The sequence below is a fragment of the Canis aureus genome, chromosome 35 (genome assembly GCF_053574225.1).
Source record: "Canis aureus isolate CA01 chromosome 35, VMU_Caureus_v.1.0, whole genome shotgun sequence".
NCBI classification, from domain to species: domain Eukaryota; kingdom Metazoa; phylum Chordata; class Mammalia; order Carnivora; family Canidae; genus Canis; species Canis aureus.
In genome coordinates this window covers 17,429,411-17,449,924 of record NC_135645.1, presented here as the reverse complement: position 1 = coordinate 17,449,924, position 20,514 = coordinate 17,429,411, and the positions used below count along the sequence as shown (strand labels likewise).

Sequence of the window (20,514 nt, the reverse complement as noted above, 5' to 3'; positions counted from 1 at the left end):
TCCTCAACAGTAAAAGACATTACCATTACCTCATCTGAACAGCAGAGAGGAGGATAGACTGGGGAAAAGATTTTTAAAAAAGGACAAAGTCTCAGTGACTTGTAGGACAATAATAAAAGAGTTAAAATTCTTACCAGAATATCAGAAGGAGAGAAAAGAGATTGGGAGGAGGGAGTGTTAAAAGAAATGAGGTGAAATACATAAATTTACAAATTCAAGAAGCTGCCTGAATCCCAACTAATATAAACCCAAAGAAGTCCATGCCTAGTCCCATAACTAAACTACAGAAAAATGAAGTAAAAAAAAATCTCAAAAGAACCAGAGGAAGAAAACATGTGGGAATGCTAATTCAAATAACATTGCTTTTCTTTTCTTTTCTTTTCTTTTCTTTTTTTTTTTTTTTAAGATTTTATTTATTCATGAGAGAGAGAGAGGCAGAGGGAGAAGCAGGCTCCATGCAGGGAGCCTGATGTGGGACTTGATCCTGGGACTCCAGGATCACACCCTGGGGCGAAGGCAGGCACCAAACCGCTGAGCCACCCAGGGATCCCCTAACATTGAATTTCTCATCTAAGATCATGGAGGCCAGAAGGAAGTGGCATATTATTTAAGTACTGGAAGAAAGGAAACTAAAAACAACAGAATCTTGAATCCTATATCCAGCAGCAGTGTCCTTTAGGAAGAAGAGAAATAAAGACAAGTCTCAGACAAAAGAAAAGTATAAGAATCTGCTGCTGCTAATGCTACCATTAAAGAATAGCTAAATGGGAGGTCTATAAATATAAAGGAAATAATAGAAATTTTTCAAAAAGAAAGAACATCAGAATGAGTACGGGGGGGGGGGGGGCGTAAATAATAAGAGTCCATTCTGTTTCTCATTAATTTCTCAAATCGTATTTGATGCTTGAATCAAAAATTATAATACCATCTTATGTGGAGCTCAACGTGTAGAGGAAATACAACAATTGTAATTTAAAAGTGTAGCGGGTAAAGAGACCTATATGAAACTAGGGAAAATCAGTAGACTATATATGCATATTGCAATACCAAGTGCAACTTCAAAAAGCTACAGAGAGAGATATGGATTCAAGGTGAATCCAAAAACTTTCAAATAACCCACAAAAAGGTAAGAAAAGAGAAACAAGAAACAAAAAATGATAGACTTAAGCTCAAACATCAATAATTACCTTACATGTAAATGATTTAAATACATCAATTAAAAGACACTGGCACAGGGGATTTTAAAAATAAAAAGCTGTAATCCAACAATATGTTGTTTCTAAGAAATTTCAGTTTTATCAACATAGGTTAAAAATTAAAAAATGGCAAAATATATACAATGTAAACATTAATCAAAAAACAGGAAGGGCCGGCAGCCCAGGTGGCTCAGCGGTTTAGCGCTGCCTTCCGCCCAGGGCCTGACCCTGGGGTCACAGGATCGAGTCCCACATCGGCTCCCTGCATGGAGCCTGCTTCTCCCTCTGCCTATGTCTCTGCCTGTGTCTCTCATGAATAAATAAATAAAATCTTAAAAAGAGATAAATTTAAAAAACAGGAATGGCTACTCTAGTATCAGATAAAATGGACTTCAGAGCAAAGAAACTACTGAAAATGAAGAGGGACATTACGTAATGATGAACGGAACAATCCACCAGGAAGACATAACAACTTAAAAGTGTATGTATCCAAAAACAAAGCCTCAAAATATATGAAGCAAAACTTGATGGAACTGTAAGGAGAAAAAGAAAAGCCTACAGCTATAATGTCCTAGATTTCAGCACCCTGTTCTCAGGAATTTGTAGGACTACTAGATAGAAAATCAGTAAAGATAGAGAACTTCTACAACCCCATCAACCAACAGGATTTAATCAATATTTATAGGACACTTCACCAGACAAGAGCAGGATACATATGCTTTCAAGTGACCATAGGAAATGTACCATACTAGGACATATCCTGAAAGAAAAAGCCAAAAGAATTTAGAGAATTTGTGTCCACAAATAAGTATTTAAATCCGTCATTAAAAAATAAAACTTCCGGGATCCCTGGGTGGCGCAGCGGTTTGGCGCCTGCCTTTGGCCCAGGGCGCGATCCTGGAGACCCGGGATCGAATCCCACGTCGGGCTCCCAGTACATGGAGCCTGCTTCTCCCTCTGCCTGTGTCTCTGCCTCTCTCTCTCTCTCTCTCTCTCTGTGACTATCATGAATAAATAAAATCTTTAAAAAAAATAAAAAAAAAATAAAACTTCTCTATTTCCAGTAAAAAAAAAAAAAAAAAAACCTAGCCCATAAAACAAACCTCAACAAGTTTAAAAGATTGAAGTCCTGCAAAGTATGCTCTCAGATCAAAATGTAGTCTAACAACAAATCAATACCAGAGAGAGAACAGGAAAATCTCCAAACACTTAGAAACTACACAGCACACTTCTAAAGGAAATAAAAACATGTTGAACTAAATTAACATTAGAATACAGTATATGAAAATTTACTGTAGACATAGCTAAAGCATTTCTTTGAAGATTTATAGCATTAAATATACACATTTGAAAAGAGGAAAGGACTCCATCTAATATAAGCTCCCTCTTCAAGAATCCAGAGAAAGGAAATCAAAATAACCTAAAACAACAGATGGAATTAATAAAGATTAGAAGTAATGAAATTGCAAACAAAATAAAATCTATGAAGCAAAGAGCTGTTTCTTTGAAAATATCAATAAAATTGATACACCTCTGTCAAAACAAAAAGAAAGAAAAAGGGGGACCTATATACCACCATCAAGAATGAAACAGTGATGATACTACAGACCCTGTAGACAGAATTATGCTGAGTGAAAAAAGCCGGTCCCCAAAGCTTATATACTGTATGATGTTATTCCTATAACATTCTTGAAATAACATTTTAAAAATTATTAAATGACATAATAAAAATGGAAAACAGATTAGTGATCCAAGGTTAGGAAGAAGAAATGGGAATGAGAGCAAAATGAGGTATTGTGATAAAACTGTTCAGTGGCTTGACTATATCCCTATCAACATCCTGGTTATTATATTATAGTTCTGTAGGACATTTGCATTGGGGAAACATGAGTAAAGGGTACATGGGATCCCTCTGTATTATTTCTTACACCCTCACATGAATATGTATTTATCCCAGAAAGTTTAACATTTTTTTTTTAAGTACAGTTAACCCTTCATCATGGGTTTGAATATGTGTGTCTGCTAATAGGCAGATTTTTTTTATATATATATATAGTACGGTACTATAAATGTATTTTCCTCTTCTTTATGATCATCTTAGTAATATTTTTTTCTCTCACTTCATTGTAAGAGTATAGTATATAATACATATAACATATAAAACATTAATTATGTTACCAGTAAGGTTCTGGTGGTCCACAGTAAGCTATTAGTAGCTAAGCTTTTGGGGAGTCAAAAGTTATATACACATTTTCAACTGCATTTGCTAGGGGTAGGTATCAGTATCCCTAACCCCTACATTGTTCAAGGCCAACTGTACCTATAAATAACTGTCGAATGGAGCCTTACTTAATAGGGATTTTGTAGGGCAAAAAGAGTATTGTGGTTTTTGTGGTAAGGAAACTTCATTGGAGACAATATTGAACCTTAGCTCTGTAGGATGAGATTAGAGAAAACACAGGGCATGTAGACTAAGAGGAAACGAGTGAGCATAGTGTGTGTTCTCATATAGCTTTTAAGCTTTTGTTCAATTCACTTAAATATGTTCCAAGAGTATATGATAAAAATGAAAATATTTTTAAATTATAAAACGTGGATTTCTTTTACTTTAGAATGTGGTGTTTATCAGGAAGCAAAAGAATCTTTTTTCTTTGGTGTAATTCTTTTTTTTTATTCTTTATTTTTTTTATTTTTTATTTATTTATTTATTTTTTATCTATGATAGTCACACAGAGAGAGAGAGAGGGGCAGAGACACAGGCAGAGGGAGAAGCAGGCTCCATGCACCAGGAGCCCGATGTGGGATTCGATCCCGGGTCTCCAGGATTGCTCCCTGGGCCAAAGGCAGGCGCCATACCACTGCGCCACCCAGGGATCCCTCTTTGGTGTAATTCAATGTCAGTCCTACAGTGTTTGTGAATGATAATTGCAAAATTAACCAAGAAGATTTATATAATAGCAACATATTTTGAACAAACCACAGTAAGCACTTACTAAATTTAAAGTAATTACTGTCAGTAAAACCCGTATAATAAGCTTGATAGCCAACCAGAGTAAGCTTCAGAACTTTAGATCTTGCGGAAAAGAATGTCTAATCTTACCCTTATGTTATTCATGAGAAGAATAGAACTAAGAAGTTACGAGTGCCTGAACAGTTGTTTCCTATCCAAGCTGGATGATAGGAAATATACCTATCTTATCCTCTATTATTTAAGAGCCCAGGTCTTCTGAACTCCCCACCACCGCTATCAGCTGTTTACTGCCCACTCTAAACTAGAGCTCGGTAAAATATTAGAGTAATGGAAGCACACAAAGGGAAGGAGAATGTCAGTTTAAAAACTCCTACTACCTCTTTTTCAGCTCTCTGCATACTCCTGCATACCATAGTAATAAAGCTTGTTTTCCTTCTTCTTTACTTGGGAACATGATCTCTTTTGTGTAGAAACAGACCTGGTTTCTCTTCATTGCATTTTCACTTCTATAGCACATTGATTGTAAGTCTCTATAGCTTCTAAGAAGCTTGGAGTAAAGGTGAGTGGGTAATTTAATCTCTGAAATCTACTAGGAAGCAGTCCAGCCAACATTTAAAGTCCTTGTTTTAATGCTGTCATTCTAGGAATTTATATTAACCCAAATTCCTGTGTATCCCAAGGTTCTGAACATAAAGAGAAATGTGCTTTTGCTGTAAATTTCTTAATATTATAGCAAATTAATGGGTCAGTATAAAAATTTAGTTGTGAGGAGATACATAGCAGGATAAGGAAGGAATATCAGAAATGGTTTGTGAACATCTATCAGCCAAAAAGTATTACTTTGTACTTCTCTTGGTAGGTTCTTGCATATTAATTTTAAGCCAATTTTATATAAATTTTTTACCCAATCTTCCCATGATTAGGTCATGTCAGTGACTCCCTAGTTAAAATTTACTGTTTTAAATAAAATTATTTGCACACAGCTTTGTTACTTCTATATGTAATATCTGATTCTTTCAGACCTTAACCCTTAATCCAAGTCAATAGTTTATATGACTTGACATAATAACTCTGTAAGAAAGTTAAAGTTCTCAATCCTTCCACAGGCCTAGAAAATCAGAACATACCATCTGTGTCTTCTCCTGGGTAAACTAAAGTACAAATTGCTAAAAACATTATTCTGAGTCTTCAAACTGGAGATACAAGTTCTTTTTGGCTTCGGATTGATGGGGTTAGAACTTAGTACTTACTTTCTTTGGGAAGTCTGTGAATCAGACATCAGGAAAAAATAAATAAATTTCAGAAGGATTAGTTGCAGAAGTCTTAGTAGTTTCAGGCTCAATATTTGTGGCCCCAAATGGTCATATGTAGTCCCTCCTCAGCTACAAGTAGAGCTGTTCTGACTGTATTATGACAAATAATTTCTAATATATAACACTTTCATCTTCTCTCAGATTACAGCGTCAGAGCCATGCTAAAGATAATGAAATCAAGAATCTTAAAGACCAACTATCCATGAAAAGGTACAAACTTAAGTCTTGCTTTGGTTGAATGTGTATCTCTAAAACGCTTAGGTATTCCACTCAGCATGTTCCAGGATAGCCATATAATTTATTATCCAGTCTGGGCCATTTTTGAGCATGAAATTGAGACTGGGGACAACAGTTACAAATTGGAAGTGTCCTAGGCAAATTGGGAGGTATGTTCACCTTAGCTCTGGCCCTAGAAAGCTGCTGAGATTAAATTAGCAAAGTTATGGTCCCATGACAAACTAGCCAGGGACCGGAGCTTATGTGTTCTTATCTCTTTGCCCTAATTGATACTGCTAATTGTGACTGATTTATGAAATTGAATTTTATTCTGATTCACATATTTTTGCCTGTAGGTAATTTTATAACAACTGTTTTTGAGATCTAATTCCTATAGCATAAAATTCATTGTGTTAAATTTTACAATTCATTAGCTTTGAATGAACCATCACCTCTGTCTGATTCCAGAACATTTTTATCGCCCTAAAGAAATCCTGGATCAATTAGAAGTTATTCCTCATTCTCCCTTCCCCTAGCTTCTGGCAGTCATTAATCTATTATTTTCCTTATTCTGGACATTTCATATAAATGTAATCATATAATAGATAGCCTCTTGTGATTAACTTCTTATGCTTACTATATTGTACATCTATATTGTAGCATGTATCAGTATGCATTTCTTTTTATGAGTAAATAACAGTCTATTGTGTAGATATACCATAACGTGTTTACCTTTTCATCAATTGATGGACATTTGTTTCCCTTTTTCCACTATTATGAATAATGCTATTATGAACATTTGTCAGCAAATTTTTGTATGAACGTAAAGTTTCAATTCTCTTGGGGATATACCTGAAAGTAGAATTGCTGAGACATTCAGTAAACTGTTTTTAACTTTTTGAGGAACTACCAAAACTTTTCTGACTGACTAACCATTTTACACTCCCACCAACAATGGATGTGGATTCTGGTTTATCCACATCCACTACAATTGGTAAAATAAAGGCAGATAATCCAACAAATATTTGTGAGGATGTATAGTAGTAGATCATTGTGGTTTTGATTTGCATTTTCCTAATTAATTATGTTGAACTTCTTTTCATGTGCTTGTTGGCTATTTGTGTATCTCCTTGGAAAAATATTCAAATCCTTAGGCCATTTTTAAAATTAAGTTCTTTGTTTTTTGTTGAGTTTTGAGTTGTGTGCATGTTTTGGATACAAGCCCTTTATCAGATACACGATTTGCAAATAGTTTCTCCCATTCTGTGGGTTGTCTTTTTACTTTCTTGATGATGTTCTTGAAAGCACGCAAGTTTTTAATTTTGATGGAGTCAGAATTTTCTCTTGTTCTTATAAGCATTTTTGCACAATATTCAGTGCATAATAATTCCTCTTGGTTGAATTAATATATATCCTTGGATATTTTTTTCCCTCAAAACACTCTGGCCATAGTGGTATTAACAGTATATTGTCTTATCAAACTTCTCATCAATGTCTGTAAGTAAGCAGGCATCTGAGTGTTTCTAATAAAACATTGAGGATAGCCTTTATAAAAGTCCTTATTACAATATTATATTTCCAATTAATTGTTTCCTTTAAAGACATAATTTGGTTTGTATGCCCTGAAGTTTGGGGCTCGGATGTAGGAAGCTGAAATGAGATAGGAAAAAGAGAAATCTCATAGGTAGTCTTTCTCTATAATGTTCTTCATAAATAATAATCTTATCTCCTTCTCTCCCTTTCAGTTTGTAGAATTTGTTTTCATACTGAGGTGTTGAATGTGAGCTGAGATCCTGAGATAACCAGTGCAATATTTTAATGTAGCAGTTTAGCTTTAATGCCACAAGGGCAGGGATGATAAAAACCTTTGTAGTTGCTAGCTTAGGGATATAGAAAGGCTGGTAGAAACTTTATGTGAAATTTAATGATAATAGCTAACATTTATTTAGTACTTAATATGCACTAAACCCAAAATGCTTTTAGTATATTATCTGAATGAGTTTTCACCAACAGTCCTTTGAGGTCAGTAATACAGTGTTCTCCATTTTCACATGTAAAGAAACTGAAATACAGAGAAGTAACATGCCCAAAGTTTCACATTAATTAGATTTCAGAACTCAGATTCATCCTCAGACAACTTTATTTCAGAGTCAAGTTTTAAATCCTAGTCCCTATGTTGAAAATTTTAAAACTTCTATGCCCTTGGTAGTAAAGGAAAACAGTAAGGGTTAAGTAATGTCTTCTCTTGCTTTTATATACTGTAAACTTTTACAAGAAATCATTTCTTACTCAGTGAATAGCTTCAGTCCTTCTCCCTCCTGAATAAGGTGAAAAGTCTGTCTTTGCTGCAATGTTGTTGACTCTTTAATGATCATATATTTCAGATCTCAGTGGGAAATGGAGAAGCATAATCTGGAAAGCACAATTAAAACATACTTAAACAAACTGAATGCAGAAACTAGCAGAGCTTTAACAGCTGAGGTAAAAAAAAAAAAAAAAGAGAGAGATGGGGTGGGAAGTTTTGCTTGTATACTAAAGATTTGAAAAAAAGACTGTTATAAGTGAACAGAAATAATTCATTTTAGGACTAGCCAGAAGAACATAGCTTCAACTCTTAAGCTTTTTTGACTCATTGGAATTTTGTACATGATTACTTCAATGTTGATAACTTTATGTTGTTTTTCCCCCAGTGACTTGAGGAAATTGGTCTGCTTCAGTATGTGTAGCAAATACATACGTTTTGGGAAAATCCTCATGAAGCCAGGTTACTAAGCCAAATTTCTAAGAATAACATTTTACTGCTTCTGGAGATAATATCTTTCTTTATTACTTTCTACATAGATCTTCCCAAAACCACATACGCATCATACACTCTAATTTCAAAAACCAGCTTACCTTCTAGGCCCCCAGAATGTCACTCAGTTTCTTCTAGGACCTAGAACACCACAGCTAGGGTCTCTTCTAAAAGATATGATTATATGTATGTAATTTTTATTTATAGATAACTAAACTTTTGATATACAAGGAGATTCAAATTTTTAGAAAGCTAACATTAAGAAGATTATAAACCTTCCCATATCTGTCATGCCAAAGCTATATTCTTTAGCAGAATGCTTGGAAATCTGGAGGTCAACAATCAAGGAATGATACCTGAACCAAAAATCCCTGAAGATTAGTAAAATTCTAGCTAGCTATAACCGAAAAACAAAACAAAACCCTCAGATCACATTAAGAGCTCAAATTTGTGTATTTTATTTCTCACTGCTTTTAGTCAGAAAGTTTATTTCTACTCTGCTATTTTATTAACACTTAATGCTGCCCTAGAATATAACCTGTTTTCAGGGAATATTGAATGATTAGTGAGAAAAAAACAGGTCAAGTGAGCAATGCAGCAGTAATGGTGCAGAAGGGTATGGGTAGACAGACTCAAACCTGCAGGATAGCTGCTTGGACCTCCATTAGTTTTTCTTAGATTACCTCCCAAAGCCCATTGAGACTGCATGGTCCTCCTGTGTGGTCTGATTATTTTCTTAACCCTTCATCAATTTAAAAAAAAAAAAAAAAAGCGAATAGTGGGACTTCTTTTGAGTGTTCTTAAACTTGGCCGAATTTTAGAGTTACTCGAGAACTTTTAAAAATCCCACTAATCAGGTTGCCCTTGGTATCAATAAAATTAGAGTCTCTGACTAGGGCATCATTTTTTAAACTTTCTGAGGTGATACCAAGGTGTGTTCAAGTTTGAAAACTAATGTTCTGGAATGTTTACTAACCCAGTAACCATTGAGTCAAAAAGTTAGAATTGCAGATTTAATCAGAGTTTTTATAATGTATTATGGGCGGTCAAGAAACTCATGTGGTAGAAGAGATTGAAAAATGCTTCAACTTTACTTGAAATGGTTGAAAAAAAGAATGTGTTCATTTACAAAGACACCTTCAACTTCTTTGTCTTTCTCTCAAAAATCCGTAGGTGTATTTCTTACAGTGTCGTAGAGATTTTGGTTTGCTTCATCTAGAGCAGACTGAAAAGGAATGCCTCAGTCAGCTTGCCAGGGTGACTCACATGGCAGCAAGGTAACATTTCCCTCTTCCTTAATGAGTCTTTATCTCAGAGATACTCACGAGTGGCTTTAAGGCTGAATAGAATCTGTGTTTTACATGTATGATGTCAGTCTTTGAAGTGAACAAACCTTTATTTTTTTTAAACCTCAAAAGTCATTTAGTCACTTTGATGCTTTTACCTGGTTGCTTCTGCTGAAGCACTGAAGTCTACTGGGTACAGTAATAGCTGCAGACACCTTTTTCCCTTTCTCTGTAGTGAAGTAGATAAAAAGTCTCAGAAACCTGCATGAAGACCAGATACTTACCAAACAAGTTGGATTCTAAGTGGAAAAACTTCTTCTAATTGATTTCTAATGCTTGATTTTAAACACCTTTGGAGTACATTGAAGGAAAAATCAGTGTTAACACCTAAAATCGTATGTTAAAGGCAATTTCTTGCTATGCTATAATAAATGAATGGTTTTCAAGTATCGGGCAAGTTGCATGAGATTATCCTTAAATTTATAATTTAATTTGGAGTATACCTTCATACTAAATTAATTAGCATTCATGGGACCAAGACATCATTATTTTTTAATGATTATCATTTTAATGATCATCATTATTCTTCAGTTCTGAAGAATCAGAATCTCTGATGTTTAGCAAGATTCCCAGGATATATTGATCTGCATTCAGGTCTGGAGAGCACTGTTGTTGGTGATCAGTCTATCTTTGCTTGCTCTAGAAGAAGAAGGGGCACTCTATAAACTAAAATATTATCAAGCCTCTTTGTGTAAGATGTTCTCAGTGATAACTTGTTCTGTTCTCTTAAAGCTGATGTGCTGGGTGATACTGAGGTGGGGATGTTATAACAGAGCCTTTTGAAAGGCCTCATGAAATCTCTCTTCTAGAGATGGCAGACCTTAAACACCTCAAAGCTGTTCCTACTTAAGTCATTTGGTGGGCATGTTTGGCAGAGCTGCTGTGTTTGTGCAATTTAGGCACTGCATAGAGGCAACAATCTAATTAATCCTCGCAGAAGAGGTACTTCTTTCTGATTTGCCCTCCCATAAGGAGTATCCTTTCTAATTTGCAGAAGAGTGGATAGACCAACCATGGCACTGTGAGGTCAGGGTTACAGTGAAGATAGTCCAAAACCTGCTTCTAAGAGGGGTCAGCATCTTTGAGAATGCTTCTGCATTGGATGGCGAGGGCAGTTTCTCTGTCTCCTTACTTCAGTGGAGGGATTCCTGTGTATAGGTTTTGTAGGTTCTAAAACATATATATATATATGTTTATATATATATATGTTTATATATATATATATATGATTATATATATATGTTTATATATATGTATATATATATATGATGTTTATATATATATATGTTTATGTATATAGCCAAGATAGAAGAACACTTGATATTCTGGAAGCAGAAGTAATATTTGCTCTTGAAAAAAGAAATCTTATGTATTCCCAGTCTTTGTTTTATTTTTATATCGTTCCATACAACTTTGTGCCCGTTAGAGGTAATTGTTGGTGATGGAGGTAATTTTGTTGTTGTTTTATGTTATTTATTTACATATATGCTAAAGAATATAATAGAAATTTTTGAAGACCTATGTGGTATATAAAAAGAAAGAACTTTCTCTTGTGTCTCCTTTCCTACATCAGCAATCTGGAATCGCTCCAATTAAAGGCTGCAGTAGAGAGTTGGAATGCCATTGTAACAGATGTTAGAAACAAGATTGCATTCCTCAGGGTAAGTGGTGAAGTATCTCTGTAGTAAATTGATTGAATGTTATATACTTAAAGAAACATCTAATATTAAAAATAATTACTGAAGAACTTTAAAGAACTTTTTTTTTCTTCAGTTAACTAAAATTTATGCCTTTTTAAGGTTTCAGATCGATTACTTTATGCATGTGACCTTTTCAGGCCTTTCAGGTCCTTCATACAGGACCTGAAATGATAAACTCAAAAATTGTGTTTCACATCTAGTTTTCCTAAAATTCCAAAGTTGATGCTGCTCCAGTCAAAAATAAATGTTTTAACTTGGTCTGAATAATTATGTGTTTATAAAATTTAAAGCAAGATCAAGAAGACCTGTATTAGTTTTCAATCTTAAATTTTTATATAATGATTTCATAATACAAAATAATAAATTATTCATTATTGGTTTAATAGAATTAGGACTATGCTTAAGGTAATCTAAGGAGGTAACCCACAGAATATTAATTTCTTCATTTGGCTTTAGGATATTTTTGTATTATATCTTAGAGTAAATATAATAGGGGTGCCTAAGTGGCTCAGTTAGCTAAGCATCTCCCTTCAGCTCAGGTCAGGATCCCAGCCAGGGTACTGAGATTGAACCCCACATCAGGTTCCCTGCTCAGTGGGGAGCCTGCTTTTCCTGCTCCTTCTCCCTTTTTTTCTCTTCTCATGTGCACTCGCTCTCGCACGGTCTCTCTCAAATCTCAAATAAGTAAATAATAAAATTTTTCAAAAGAAAGTAAATATGTCATTGTTTTGTGATTTCACAACACTGCTAGCAAAACAATGATATTTAATTGTGACCACAGCCTCAAAGTATTACCTTCTGTCTAGCTTTTCCTTTGGTGGTCTTGACTGTTTCTTTCCCAGACTCTTTCTTATTCAATTCTTAGTGATGCTCAGCATTTATGTTGGGTTTATTCAATTCTGGCCTCAAAAGAGCTGCCTCTTTTTCTCCATCCTTGTTTTCTTTCAAGTACATGTCTTCTGTGTGAAGTATCTAAATGTTTTGTTTAAGCATTTCTTTTTCAGCCTCTGTGGGTTTTACAAAACAATACTGTAGGGATCCCTGGGTGGCTTAGCGGTTTGGTGCCTGCCTTCTTCAGCCCAGGGCCTGGTCCTGGAGACCTGGGATCCGGTCCCACATCGGGCTTCCTGCATGGAGCCTGCTTCTCCCTCTGCTTGTCTCTCTGCCTCTCATGAATAACTAAAATCTTTAAAAACAAACAAACAAAAAATACTGTAAAGTAAGATGAGGACAGTGCCAACAGATGTTGAAAGCATTTTGTTGAGTTTCAGGGATTAGAGTCATACTTTTGGCAAAATCCAATAGAATAAAACAAAAGTATATTTGATACTAGACAAAGCTAGAGGTATAACTTTCAAATAAACAAAATGTATTTAGTGAGTATCCCTAAGATTTCCCCTCCAGTGAACATTTACAAGTAGCTCAACTCTTTGTCAAAGATACTTTTCCCCCATATTTATTAGCCTGTATAATTACTCATAGTTTCTTGAATCTTTAGATGCTTTTCACTTTATATACTTGGTTCTCATTTAGGGGCTGAAAATTATGGAAATACTGAGGAATTATCACAGGAATTTATGTCTGTATGTATCTTGCCAACCGACAGATACTTCTAAAAATACAACTTTTTACATTTGAGGATAGTGTTACAGAATTATTTTTATGTCAAAAACTGTTTTTATGTTATTCCTGACCTAATAGGTTGAGAATAATATTACATGATTTATTACTCAAAACTACATCAAGTGTTCCCATATGCCATTTCTTTGAAGTTGATTTTGCTCTAGAATATTGTTTCTCTTCTTCTACTAGACACAGTACAATGAACAAATTAACAAGGTGAAGCAAGGGTTTGCCTTGAGTACCCTGCCTCCAATCCAACTACCACCACCACCACCTAGTCCTGAGATACTGGTAAGAAATACGACATTTTGAAAAATGGCAATCTTTATCTTCATGAACTGTTAAAGGCTATATAATAGTGAATATTCAGTATATTTGAAGTGTGTTCAAAATAGAATAGGCACATGTTGTACATACTGTTTGTAATTATGTCCATTCTTGCTATATTATCTCCAGATAATATAACTAGTTGGCTGGCTTAGCTGAGGCCAGTATATAGTTGTATTATCACTGGATTTTAGGGAGGCATTTAGTATCTAAAGAGGTAATGTATTTTCATTCATCCTGTCAATCCCAGCTGCAGTATAGGAGAAAACTGATGAATGTACAGAATTCCCATGCTCTCAGGTTACCCTGATGACTAAAACATCTTGGCATAGTACCCCTAGCTGGCTAGACTTCATCCCTCCACTTCTACTTTTGACATTCTTTTCCCTAACTTTTATCTTTTATTCTACCTTTCATAGCTTCCATTGATGCCCCTTCCCTGTTTATTGTCGGGAATCAGTGAATCTATCGGGAATAGATAGCTCTCTGTCGCATTATTTATATTATCTTCTGGGAAACATAGTACCTTAACTCAGTATAATTCACACAGCTTTCCAAAAAAACGTTTAGGAGAGAACCCTTAGGTGATAATTTTTATTATCAGAACAGACCTGGAAATATGTGTGAGATATTTAGTGGCACATCAGTTTTCAACAGCATTTCTGCTTGTAGTTGAACTTTGAAAATGTTATTTCTGTAAATAGTTGAGTGTATCAGAGAACTTAAGTATATGAATTGTGTGGAGTTATACAGTTTGAAAAGCAGAATCCAAAACTAAAAGCATGGTATGGTATACACCAGGGTCTTTAGAATGCAGTATTGCCTCTTATGTTTTTGGTCAGTTCAGTTTTTATAGAAGCACTACATTATGAACATTCTTATGCTAGGTTTCCAATTACCCTGATAAGGAATATATTAATGTAAATGACGGAGTTACCTAACTGGGTAGAAAGAAGACTAGAACCCACTTCTCGTCTCTGTTCTTTAGTATATTTGACTGCCCTTTGCTTTTCCAAATATTCATACAGTTAACTCTTATTACACCACATGTAATGCTGGTGCTTTGTATCTAGATTTCAAATTGCTTTTTCCCCCCAAACATTGTTCTCTGAGTTTAGATCATTGCGTATATAAATATAAATGTATAGGGTTTTTGTTTTTGTAACCTTTTCTGTTTTAGATGCAGCAGTTCTTGGGAAGACCCCTTGTGAAAGAATCTTTCTTTAGACCCATACTCACTGTTCCTCAGATGCCTGCCGTTTGCCCTGGAGTCATCTCTGCACCTGGCCAGCCTAGAGCCCCCCTGGTACAGATCTTTTTGGTGAAAATCTATTTCACCACAGTAGATTTCTTGAGTGAATGTCATCTATTTATTTGATAAGTGGTGGTAGTAGTGGAGGGGAGGATAATTGAATGAAAATTGGATGAATTGTTCTATTTGAGGCACTGTGCTAGGAGCATTACTTACATTATTTCATTAGCTGATTAATATTTTTATAGTAGACAATTCTTATAGGATTTTAAAGTTTTGCATCTATAATAGGCAACAATACAGGGTAAATGACATTTTTAATAACTATATTTTAGCATGTTTGGAAAGATTAATACACACATAGGAATAGTAAGTAGAACAGTGTTTCAACTTTATCTATAAACAATATAACTAGCACCATCTTGGAATGTATTCCACTGTAAAGTTAGGAATCTTCCTATCTACAACTAGCCAGAAAAGCCTTATCCAAACCTGAAGCAGCAGAGAAATTTTAAATGACTGGGATTATTAGTTGTAATCTTGGCAAAGGTAAACATTCTATATTTAAAAAAAAAATCTTCTCCTAGAAGGTGGATGTTAAATATATAATGAAAAATTCTCTAATCTTGACTTTTCCATAAATATATTCTAGTCAGTTTTTGTACCTACAAACAGTCTCCCTTTGAAATATACAGTTAGATGGACTCATTTTTGTAGAGTCTGCCTCTGCAAACAAATATGTATATAGGTCTTAAACAGATGTGGTATCAGTTAACATGTTATCCCTGTGATATCACGGTGTTGCTCGTCATATACGGAGCTATATATGTAAAACTTTATTGAAAACTTTAAAGTACCTCAGCCTTCTAATAAGATTACTTTCTGATTCCTGAGGAAAAGCTTGATACTGAGGCAAACCCAGTTTCTGGGCAGTATTCTCCTCTGACTTAGTAGGCTTTGTATGAGTTATTACAGTATCTGTTAGTTTTCATGAGTAACCTATAGAACCTTAGGTAAAAGTTGTCATGTTTATAATTATCCTAGTAATCAGATGAAAACATTCACTTGCTGATATTAATTGGAATCTTAAAGCTTCTAAGAAGAAACTACCATATGGCAAAACTTTGATGGTTTCATAGCTCAGAGGTGTCACTGCAACTTCACACCACCTCTCTCTGTAACATTCATGAGACTTGGGCAGACATTCTAATAGTATTCTCATCTTTATTTTTTTTGAAAATTCAACTTTAGCATAAACTGTTTTATAATTAGAAAAATAATCATAAAAAAGCAAATAACATGGAAATATACAAAGTAGAAAGCAAAATTACCCTGCGGTTAAATCCCAGGAAATAATCACTGTTTACAAGATTGTTTATAACTTGACACCTTTTTCTATGCATATATATTTTTTAATTTAATATTACCACAGACTTTTTAAAAAATGAAATATTTCATGACATCTCATACTTAGGTATATAGATCTGTTCTTTAAGGATTGATTAGATATGCTGTAATTCACTCATTCCCCTATCAGCAGAGTAGGTTGTTTCTAGTTTTTTAAAATAACAGCAATAAATACCCTGTATTTCTGTATACTTACAGTTGCTGAGACTCACATGTCCCCCTTTTAAAATAAGGGTAATCATAAACAATAAATACTATTGTGCTAGTTAAATCAAACTCTAATGGGGTGATTAGGCGAGGGGCACTGAGGAGGGCACTTGACAGGATAAGCGCTGGGTATTATATGTTGGCAAATCGAACTTCAATAAAAAAAATATATTAAAACAAAAAATAAAACTCTGAAAAAGGAATGTATATGTCACTATTCCTCTTCTTCATTCTACCCATTTTCTGAAGTATGGAAATACCAAGTTACTTCCTAATAACTGAAGCTGATGGGTTATAACTGTGCTCCTTACAGATGACTGGTATAGCCTGGACTGTGCCGACACCTGTGGGAGAGGCTGTGTCTCCCAGTGCAGGTCTGGGAAGTGATCCCCCCATGATGAACTGGGAGAGGATTACAGACAGGCTGAAAACTGCTTTTCCACAACAAACCAGGTACCTTAATTTTTATTTAGTTGTGAGTACAGATTAATACTTTACAGTTTCCATAACCATAATTAGGGCAACGAAACAAACATAAATATATTTCCTTACTGTGGCCTTGGTAAGGAAAATGAAATTTAAAGGAATAGTGTTCAATATAAATGCTAAACCTCTTCACTAAATTTAATAAATGAGCAAACCTAAATTTAAAAACCTATTCTTTCATAACTTAAGACCAATAAAAGTACAACTAGTTATAAACCTATCCAATTTTAATGCCACAAACTGTAATGATTATCTTAATAACCTCTTTCCAAAGTGAATTTTAGGTTGATTGTAGGCTATATAAGCCCAAACATCAGGTTTTACTCTCCTCTTTCCTTAATTTTATTAAGGGCTCTTAGTTTTTGTTAGAGAACATAGTTAAATGCAAGAAATGGTTTTAGTGTGCTTTTCACAGTGCTGACTTTGGCAGAAAGCTTTTTTTTTTTTCGCTTTAAGTTTTTAACCAGTATTTTCATTTGAAGCCTAATATTTTTATTTAATAACATTGTTATGCTTCAGGATTAGATTGTGGGTTTATAAGTATGAATAGATAATGATAGTGAATAGATAATGAAAATAGAACTGTAATAGAGTTGTTGTATAAAATGAATAGTAAATCAAAGGTAGTTTGTTAGGCTGATGACCTGACACTTCATTTGGGAAAGAAAATATTTCATCCTGGTCTGTCCTACCAAAAATATATTTAGAGGCCCTGGGTCTGTGGACTATGGGAATTGAAAAAGAACATATTAACTGTGTGATAAAAAAAAACAGAGGGGTGCCTGAGTGGTTCAGTTGGTTGAGCATCTGCCTTCAGTTGGGGGTCATGGTCCCAGGGTCCTGGGATCTGGCCCACATTGGGCTCCCTGCTGCATGGGGAGTCTGCTTCTTCGTCTCCCACCCCCACCTGCTTGTGTGCTCGCTCTTGCACGCTTTCTCTCTCTCAAATAAAAAAAGTCAAAGTCTTTAAAAAAAAAAAAAAAAAACTAGGAATATTTAATGTGTCTTAATTTAGCTTCACTGTTTTGTGTAATCTTTGTTTTGAGTTTTACAACAGTAAAATTAACACAGAAGAGAGACAGACCTATAGTAATATAGTTAAAAAGGAGCATTTTAGTCCTGACTAAAAGCTATTGGAGACACGATATAAAGAGCTCAGTTACATAGTAAGAGGTAACAAATTCAATTTTCATACAAGCTTTCAAAAACAAAATCTGTTTTTGGAAAGAATATTAAACTTTAGTAGTTTTTGTTTTGGTAAAAGATAAATATAAATAGACTTTAGCTCAGAGATCTATCTAAAGGGCCACATCTATATCCTGCTACATATAAATCCTAGAATAGGATTTTGTATCTTGTGGGCACGGGGCGCGCCCCAAGGCAGTAGGAAAAATAACCACTGCTCTTTCTTTGATCTCTTCCAGAAAGGAGCTTACAGATTTCTTACGGAAATTGAAGGACATTCATGGAAAGTCTTTATCTGGACTGACATTTGATGAAATTGTGTATAAGATTTCCCAATTTATTGATCCCAAAAGATCACAGGTAAAAACAAAATGCTATCTCTCTGCCCTTCTGTGTAGTAGTAAGTGGTTTTAATCATCTTTATGTCTATAAATCAATAACCTATTATATTAAATTGTCCATTAACAATTCAACTTAAATTTAACAAATGATATAGGAAGTCTTTTTGAAGTACTACCTGATGATTCTAGAATAAAACTGATCTTGAAATTTATCCTAGGTTGCTTTGACTCTTAAGGAAGACTTTTTTCTCATTTTTGTAAAGACTTGTTTTAATTAAAAGCATATACAGTCATGTTGTATACTCAGAGCCAGGGGAAGAAACAAGTAATGTTGCTAACATTTTGTATCAAGATTTCTCATGAGTCTAATTGACCTTTACCCTTTTGCTGATTCTTAACTGTACTTCATTTTCTGTGCTATTCTGTTCTTCCTGTTTTAGAACACTTGAAAAAAAATACAATATTCTTGTTTTCAGAGTCAAGGAAAATCTATGCCAAATGGTAACTGTGTTTCACCTAGCCACACTCCTCCACAATCTAATGCTGCCCAGCCTCCAAAACCAGCCTGGAGGCCCCTCAGTTCACAAGGGCCTGCCTCATGGGAAGGAGCTAATAATTTGGTGAGACTGTTGATTTTAAGTACATTTAAATTTGGGAGAAAAAAATGAGCTGAATTGAACCTTAGTGTATTTTCCCTAGGATGATGATGATGAAGAAGAGGAGCCTTGTGTGATCTGTCATGAGAATCTCTCTCCAGAAAACCTCTCTGTTTTGCCTTGTGCTCACAAATTCCACTCTCAGGTAACCCTTTAAACTTACCTTTTAAATATTTTTCCATTAAACCAACTAAGCGAGATTCATGCTGCCTTACTTGAAATCATATACATGTATCATCAGCTATTGCTGTGTCCTGACTTCCACAGAATATAATTCAGGGCTTTAGAGTACCACACAGAAACATTTACACCTGCTTCCCTGTACCTAGCCCCAGTTTGCACTGTGCTTTCTCAGATCTCCATACACCTTACAGGAAAAGAGGAGATAACAATGAGATTGAAATAATATGAAGTGGTTCCCTTGAATAGAACTGGAAGGAATGTTAATTGACATAGCGATTCAGTGGCAGTTTAGCAATAGTGTTCCTTCACCTTGATTGGCTATAAACATATAGTGTCCTTTATTCCCATGTACTGATGGCCTCCTATAAAACATAAGATTTACCTTAATAGTCTGTCCAGGCTCTTGTATTTGCTCTTTAGATGCTCAGGTTTTAGTTTTGATGTTAGAAAAATACAAGACTAGCATATCTTTCATTGATTTTTGGCACTTTATATAGATTAATTCCTGGTGGTGTTGCTGTGCAAATGCTATTGATATACAATTTATGATCCAAGTCTTCTGGTATAAAGATGTAATTTGATCCTGGAAAATACAATCTTACATAAAGTCTCCTCAGGGAAGTGAACAGTAGCTAGCTCATTCAAGCCATATCTGTAAACCATGATTTCAAAGATATGTGATACCTAATACAGAATTATATATTCATTCTACTCTGATATGAAGAAATAGACACAGGCTAATGCCAAAATATCGGGAAAGATACTTAGTCTTTTGAAGTTGTTAAAGTCCTACCCATTTAGAAAATAAATGTTTCATGAAACTTATTACTCTGTGCCATTGCCCATATAATGGAAAGCAGATAACCCATTCAAGGTTACTTTTTAGGGTTACAGTTAATATGTAGTTTTTTTGTGTGTGTTTTGTTTTGTTTTGTTTTTAAGATTTTACTTATTTATTCATGAGGCAGAGAGAGAGAGGGAGGCAGAGCAGCAGACTCCCACAGGGAACCTGATGCGGGACTCAATTCCAGGACCCTGGGATCATGACCTGAGCCAAAGGCAGATGCTCAAACCACCGAGCCACCCAGGTGCCCATATAGTGCCTATTCTTAATCTCGTATCTGCCTTGGCTCTCATTATTTATAAAGGTAAAATTGGTTTGTTTTTGGAAAGTTAGTATTCAAGCAAATGATGTAACAGATGGTTCGTACCATCATTGTCACCAAAGAGCCATCATCTAGGGATTTTAAGTTCAAAACACCATAAACACTTGATACAGGGTCTTGGTGACTTTTGTACGTTACCATTTTT

The 20,514-nt window shown here is 34.8% G+C and overlaps 1 protein-coding gene across 12 annotated transcripts in view; it reads left to right on the top strand.

Annotated features, from left to right (window-relative positions):
- DZIP3 (DAZ interacting zinc finger protein 3) overlaps positions 1 to 20,514 on the top strand; it is an 85,615-nt gene that overhangs the window by 63,221 nt on the left and 1,880 nt on the right. For all 12 annotated transcript variants that reach the window (XM_077884388.1, XM_077884392.1, XM_077884390.1 and 9 more), the window contains 10 exons: positions 5,622 to 5,690; positions 8,081 to 8,177; positions 9,664 to 9,767; positions 11,410 to 11,497; positions 13,349 to 13,450; positions 14,667 to 14,792; positions 16,666 to 16,805; positions 18,263 to 18,383; positions 18,841 to 18,984; positions 19,064 to 19,165. In XM_077884388.1, coding sequence (XP_077740514.1) covers positions 5,622 to 5,690; positions 8,081 to 8,177; positions 9,664 to 9,767; positions 11,410 to 11,497; positions 13,349 to 13,450; positions 14,667 to 14,792; positions 16,666 to 16,805; positions 18,263 to 18,383; positions 18,841 to 18,984; positions 19,064 to 19,165 — 1,093 coding nt within the window. The remainder of the gene's footprint in view (positions 1 to 5,621; positions 5,691 to 8,080; positions 8,178 to 9,663; positions 9,768 to 11,409; positions 11,498 to 13,348; positions 13,451 to 14,666; positions 14,793 to 16,665; positions 16,806 to 18,262; positions 18,384 to 18,840; positions 18,985 to 19,063; positions 19,166 to 20,514) is intronic.